Source organism: Cherax quadricarinatus, chromosome 20 (genome assembly GCF_038502225.1).
Source record: "Cherax quadricarinatus isolate ZL_2023a chromosome 20, ASM3850222v1, whole genome shotgun sequence".
NCBI classification, from domain to species: Eukaryota; Metazoa; Arthropoda; class Malacostraca; order Decapoda; family Parastacidae; genus Cherax; species Cherax quadricarinatus.
In genome coordinates, this window is record NC_091311.1 from 25,501,540 (window position 1) to 25,508,235 (window position 6,696).

At 41.3% G+C, this 6,696-nt stretch overlaps 1 protein-coding gene across 1 annotated transcript in view; it reads left to right on the forward strand.

The window, feature by feature from the left end:
- Positions 1 to 6,492, forward strand: part of LOC128703758 (uncharacterized) — a 79,566-nt gene extending 73,074 nt beyond the window's left edge. Inside the window, exons 3-4 of the mRNA XM_053798532.2 lie at positions 4,793 to 4,861; positions 6,293 to 6,492. Coding sequence (XP_053654507.2) covers positions 4,793 to 4,861; positions 6,293 to 6,492 — 269 coding nt within the window. The remainder of the gene's footprint in view (positions 1 to 4,792; positions 4,862 to 6,292) is intronic.
- Positions 6,493 to 6,696: the final 204 nt, after the last annotated feature.

The following is a 6,696-nucleotide window of genomic DNA, read 5'->3' on the forward strand; positions in this document are numbered from 1 at the left end:
TTAAAAGTACACATCTGTGGTAATCCTTAACAAATATTATTGTTGTTAAGAATATGTCAGCGAGAGGAAGAAATAAAATTCGTGAGCTTCACTTTGTTCGTTAATGATGTACAGTGCAGGTTAAAAGTGGCGTGATATGAACGAATGAGTGTGACCAGAAGCTAAGGGAAAGAATGAAAGAGAAAGAGGAGGCAGTCAGCAAAAAAGTTGTTGAAGAGGAAATGATGGAGTCGTCTTCACGATCACTCCTTCTCTCTCTCATTCTCCCAAGGTCGTACTACCAGGTCGTGTAGCCGTCTTCATGACTCCTCCCTCAACCAGTGTCTCTCATCCTTTCAGGGTGGTGCTACCACGGACGCCCGCTACCTCACTACATGGAAGCCAGTAGGAGTGCTGATAACACCAGTACTAAAAATGCAATACAGATAAAACATAGAGAGTTAGAGCAGAGAAAACCTCCGTTCAATGAGCGATATTTTACTTGAATATAAACCTGTTCTCTTCTGAAGTGTTTTTCAGTTGCCCAACTTGTCGGCACTCTGCCTCACGCCCAAGCCAAAGGAATTCAGAGCACTTGCTTACTGGGTTCACACACTTCTGGTAGCACTCAAGGCATTTAATTACTGTTTCATATCACACACTCATACTATCTTGTAAATCTAACTCATAGAAAGTCATACGAGTGAGCACATTCACCAACATGTTCAGTTACAAATGTGCTTACACGTAAAGTATTTTTATTCCCATGAACATAGGTACTCTCCCCAGCACACACGCGCACGTACACACCTACATACACTCGCATTCACAGATACATAAGCATGCGCACACAAATAGTAAAACAAAGAAAGCTTAAAGTACAGTAAACACATGTCGAGGAATTACCAAACAAGAGTGATGAACTGAAACAAACAGTTGCCATATTCCCAACAGAAAATTAAGTAATACAGAGAGATAAACGAAAAACGGGAGAGATAGAAGCTGTATTGCTAATCACAAACCAGTGAAGCTTTGAAGAGATAGAAGAGATAAACAAAAGTTAGCTAAATAACTAGATAATAGACACAAGGAAGACTGGGAGACCCAAATTGGTATAGCATTGATTAAAACCCACCACCAAATAGAAGGTGACCAAGAGGAGACTATAAAGATAACTAAGCAGTGGTTAGCTTTATAGTGGAAGCAGCAAGAAGAGCCCATATGGCCAAAGTAACGCTACTAATTACCTGGAGAGAGTTTCGGGGGTCAACGCCCCCGCGGCCCGGTCTGTGACCAGGGAATATTTCACTCAGAAAGAGACAAACTGGGTGAATTAGGACCCGAATAACTTATTCAGCCACGTCTGGCAAATTTAAGAATATCCTTCAATAATCCCAACAGAGAATCTTTTACGGTCTTATGCACGACATATATTAAGCGGCTATCTTCAAGTATAAAGCACCAGCATAGAACTGGGGAAATTACCAAGGAATGTAATGAGATTAGTTCCAGAGCTATGAAAAATGACCTATGAGGAGAGGCTAAAGATTGAACCTGATAACACCGGATTTTTGTAAAAGAAACCGGGGAGACATGATAACGACATGCTAAATAATCAGATGACTTAATAAGGTGGATAAGTACAGACTATTTGAAAAACGGAGAACAAGTACACGAGGGCACCGTTAGACGTGACAGACTCAGATGAGTCTCAGTGAAGTCAGGAAGCATTTCCTTAGCCTCTGGGTGATCATGAAGTGGAATGCCTACAAGGTTCCATACATATATTTTAGAACTGGTACGAAAAGACTCGCGAGGCTAAGAGGGAGAAAGTTCCGCAACAGGGAAGTTAACAGGCGGGGCCAGGAACTATGACTTGACTCCTGCAACTACAAAAATGGGAGAGCACATACACACACATATGGGTAAATGGGTGTCTGGCAAACCTTAGAACAGGGATACACAAATAACCTGCACATAAAAGAGAAGCTTACGACGACGTTTCGGTCCGACTTGGACCATTTACAAAGTCACACTAACCAGAAGTGGAGCAGGACGGCTATATATAGGCAGGAAGAGGTGTTGATAGTAGTAGTAGTAGTACAAGAATGGTATATAATACCGACAAGATGAAATTAAGACATGCACAACACCCGGGCACCTCCATTGTAGACGTTTCGCCATCCAGCCAGCCACTGGATGGCGAAACGTCCACAACAAAGACACCCAGACGCCGCACATGTGTCTTAATTTCATCAGTAGTAGTAGTAGTAGTAGTAGTAGTAGTAGTAGAAGTAGTAGTAGTAGTAGTACTAGTAGTAGAAGAGGTAGTAGTAGTGGTAGTGGTAGAAGTGGGGAATAAGGAGGACGAGCCAGTCAAATACAAAGGAAGGGGAGCACTGCAAGGGAGCTAGGTGCCCACAGAGGTTTCAGCACCTTAGCAAGGAATCGTTCAAGACACTGTACACCGTCTATGTCAGGCCCATACTGAAGTATGGAACTCACACCTGATCAAGCAGTATGGAACCTACATCTGGTCAAACACGTCAAGAAATTATAGAAAGTGCAGAGTTTTGCAGCAAGACTAGTCCCGATGCTAAGGGGTATGTCCTACAAAGAGAGGTTAAGGGTAATCAACCTGACGACACTGCAGAACAGGAGGGATGAGAAGGGGGACATGATAACACCATAAAATACTAAGAGGAAATGATAAGGTGGACAGGGCTAGAATGTTTCAAAGACGGGACACAGCAACAAGGAGTCACAACTGGAAGTTGAAAACTCAGATGAGCCAAAGGATGTTAGGAATTATTTCTTTAGCCTTAGAGTTATCAGGAAGTGGAATAATCTGGAGAGTGAAGTAGTGGAGGCAAGATTCATACATAACTTTAAGAAGAGGTATGATAAGGCTCTAGGAGCGGTGAGAGTGACCTAGTAGCGACTAACGAAGAGGCGGGGCTAGGATCTGTGACTCGACCCTTGCAACCACATACAGGTGGGTACATATAGGTAGGTACACTCACACCACCAATGGGGGTTGCAACTGAACAATTGCTAAAGCAGCATGTCAAAGAAATTCCAAGAATATAAGCTCAGACTAAACCAACTCAGCGGGACTTGGTATTCACCTGAATGATTCAGACAAGAGTCAGTTACCACCCAGTTTTTAGTTTCCAGCACGTGGCAAAAGCTGTTACAAAAAACAGAAGAATGGAGAGAGACCAATTTTAAACTAGACTCTCCGAATATAAAACTGCAGGGATGAGAGATTTTCGTTCTCGAGTCAAATAGTAAATAGTCATAAACCAAATTTTATTTGAAAATTTATAATTATTATATTCGTGTTGACGAGGTAAACCCGTGAAGTCATGCAATATGGGAGGAAAAATTCTACGTATCGATAATGCACAGCCTAATCAGAGAGTGACTAGTTACTTGAAGATTCATATCAACCAGGAATGTGAATACAAAATATAGAGCTCCCAGCTGACCCTGAACTGCAAAGAGACCAAAATGAAGAATAAATGAGAAGCACAAAAACATGGAGAAAGGCAGGAAATAAGGAAGATAACTGAAAAAATGTGAAGGAACAAGGAGGGAAGTAAACTGACATTTTCAACGGACAGATTGGAAACAAAGCTGCACGTCAGATATATAAACAAGATTACTGTGTAGAGCCACGTTATAAGACTGATGAAGGAAGGATATTTACTCACAGAAGCTATGACATTTTCATATGCAAAACTACATTCGCTCCTTGTACATAGTTTGTCTCTTCATCTCTTGAAAAAGCGTCCCAACTAATATTTTGGGACTTGAATCCTTCGTTATTGCTATTATCATATATTGGCATTAATTATTCATTTCAATTCGTTAAATCTTCATATCTTTCTTATGAGAATAATGAGAATAATTTTCACTGAAACTGCTGTCCAGACATGAAAAGTTCTGTTAACAAGTGAATTTAATTTTCATCTGTTTAGGTTGTGCTCAGCTCAATACTGTGAGGATATTTAAGAGCAAGTATGGTAGAAAAATTAGTCCCATTTTTTATATAAACAAGTCCCATAGTTAATAAGTCTCACTTTTTTACATAAATTAGTCCCACATTTAATTAACTAGTCCCATCTTTAAATAAATTTGTACTCTAGCGTAAAATGTACGTATATGGAGAAGCCAACGCCCGGCACATTAGTTTCAGCCGTTGATGTCCGGTGTAAATTTCTTGAAAGATTTGTGAGTGTTTAACTAAGGAAGACCAGCTGTATCCTGTGTGTGACTTTTTGTTAACCTTCCTCTCTATAGCCATCACTTCCTTCATATACCCTTTTTTACAGGATTAGGTTGAGTCTACCCTTATTTACAAGCTAAGAACTGTTACCTAGCCCAACTCATTTAGAAGCTTGTTTTATTGTTATGAGACATACAGATAGAGAACACGATGAAGCTAGAGTCATCTGTGGACCATCGATTTCATATGGTCATCTAACATTATTTCATCGATGTCATTAAGCTGTACGAACATGTTCCATCTCGAGTTATTGTAGGAATGAATGATTTCAGATAAAGTGATGTTCTTAAAGAAAGGTACAACCAGAGTGTGGTTGCTATTTACTGCCTGTCTTGTTGTGTAGAAGCTGTCTTCTCGCTGTACTCGAAGTGGAGCCAACTGTAGTACCTGGACAACACTGGCCTTGTATACAGCAGTAAGGTCACCCACATCCCTCCGGTGTTGAAAGCGCTGGAAGAGTGGACTCCTATTTCCTACACCATTTGTGTTTTGCTACTGATTCAGCAGCTGATTTCTCTGTAGGTTCTGCCGCTGGCGAGCCTGATAATTATGCTCCTGGTGGGTGCTTTCCTAGGACTGTGTTGGTGGAAGGTTAGACGACTGTGGGTGGCTACCTCTTTCTCTTCCACGTCCTCTTCCAATTCTACCATGTATATCCCTGCTGCTTGTTCAGGTGCAGTGGCAGTCACCTGATTATTATCTGCTCCAATCTCTGATGGAAAAACCTTTCTCTCTCTCTCTCTCTCTCTCTCTCTCTCTCTCTCTCTCTCTCTCTCTCTCTCTCTCTCTCTCTCTCTCTCTCTCTCTCTCTCTCTCTCTCTCTCTCTCTCTTCCTCTCTCCACTCATCACTTCCCTTCCCACCCCGTCCTTCATCTACGCTGTATCTCTATCTCCACCCATCGCTTATCCTCCCATCCTTTCCCTCATTTACGCTATATCTGTCTCTCTTGTCACTCTTTTTTTCAAACATAGCTTAACATTCTCATGTGTAACTTGTCTGCCAGTATCCACATGTATACCATCTGCCATGAACACCTTAAATTGTCCCGAAGATCTATGACTTCTAACTCGTCACACTTTTTAGATATGGTTTGAATTCTGTGATTTATTTCAATGTTTTTCACTGAGTGGAAGAGTCGACATCACGACTTAACATTTACCAGGCGCCGACTAGTTCCACTCATCTGCTATCACTTTATTCATGGTAGGCGTTAAATCCGTATGGGTCACACAGTGCCAAAGAAATGGAAGATAATCACGTTTGAGCCGAGGATGAGGGGAGAGGGAGGTTCCAGTTCCTCGGAGCCAGAGCCCTTTACCAACATCATGAAAATCCTTTCCTTGAAGAACACGAGTTAACGCTCCTACAAACAACGGTGTCAGCTGACTATGAAAATGTAAATATTGAGACGCTTATGCAACATATGGGAATCTTTATTGAAGAAACGTTTCGCCACACAGTGGCTTCATCAGTCCAATACAAAACAGAAGGGTGTAAGGAGAGGAGGAGTTTGAGGTAATCAGTCCCTCAGCCTGAAAGTCGATGTGTTCAGTCCATCAATCTTGTAGAAAGATTGATTGACTGAACACATTGACTCTAGGCTGAGGGACTGATTACCTCAAACTCCTCCTCTGGACTGATGAAGCCACTGTGTGGCGAAACGTTTCTTCAATAAAGATTCCCATATGTTGCATAAGTGTCTCAAACTTCAACTTGTCGGTTTTAAACCATTTATCACACAAAAACGTAAAAAAACGGTGACAATAATTCACAGCGCTTCCTGAGGTTCGAACTGGGGAAACAATAAGTCACATTGTATTCCTTCTAGTTCCAATGCGAATCACAGTGAAATGTTTCAGTTGGTGTGAGTGCTTCAACATACTCATTCTCACGAAACAAGATGAATTCCTTTTCTAATCAGTTTGCAATGTTTCTCGTATTTTCTAGGATCACTTTCCTTCCCGGTGAACGAAACCACCCACGCTTTTCAGATATGTAAATTTAACTAATATGGTTGCAGGTACAGATGTTGCATCGATATTCTGTCGTCCGCCCCACGCTCAGGTTTATATCAGGTTTACCATTGCTCACAGTGATTCAAGAATGATAATCGACACATTAAAATCAAAGATATACAAGGCATTGAATGTTACTTTTAAAGGCTACGTAATCTCAACGTTTTATAGAATTCAGAACGTTGCTCTAGTGACCGTTTACTGAACTTTCCTATTAAATATCCTTCGACCACAGTATGGGACGTTGTGAGACCGTGTGTGGAGAGCAAATTCTACTGTCTGACTTGACTATGAACTCTCTTGTACTCTCATGTACAGCGACAATATCTCTAATACATTTCCATGAGCTGATGCTGTTACAGAGGCGAGGATCCGTTGATCTGACGGATCAAGGTGATCCAGAGATATT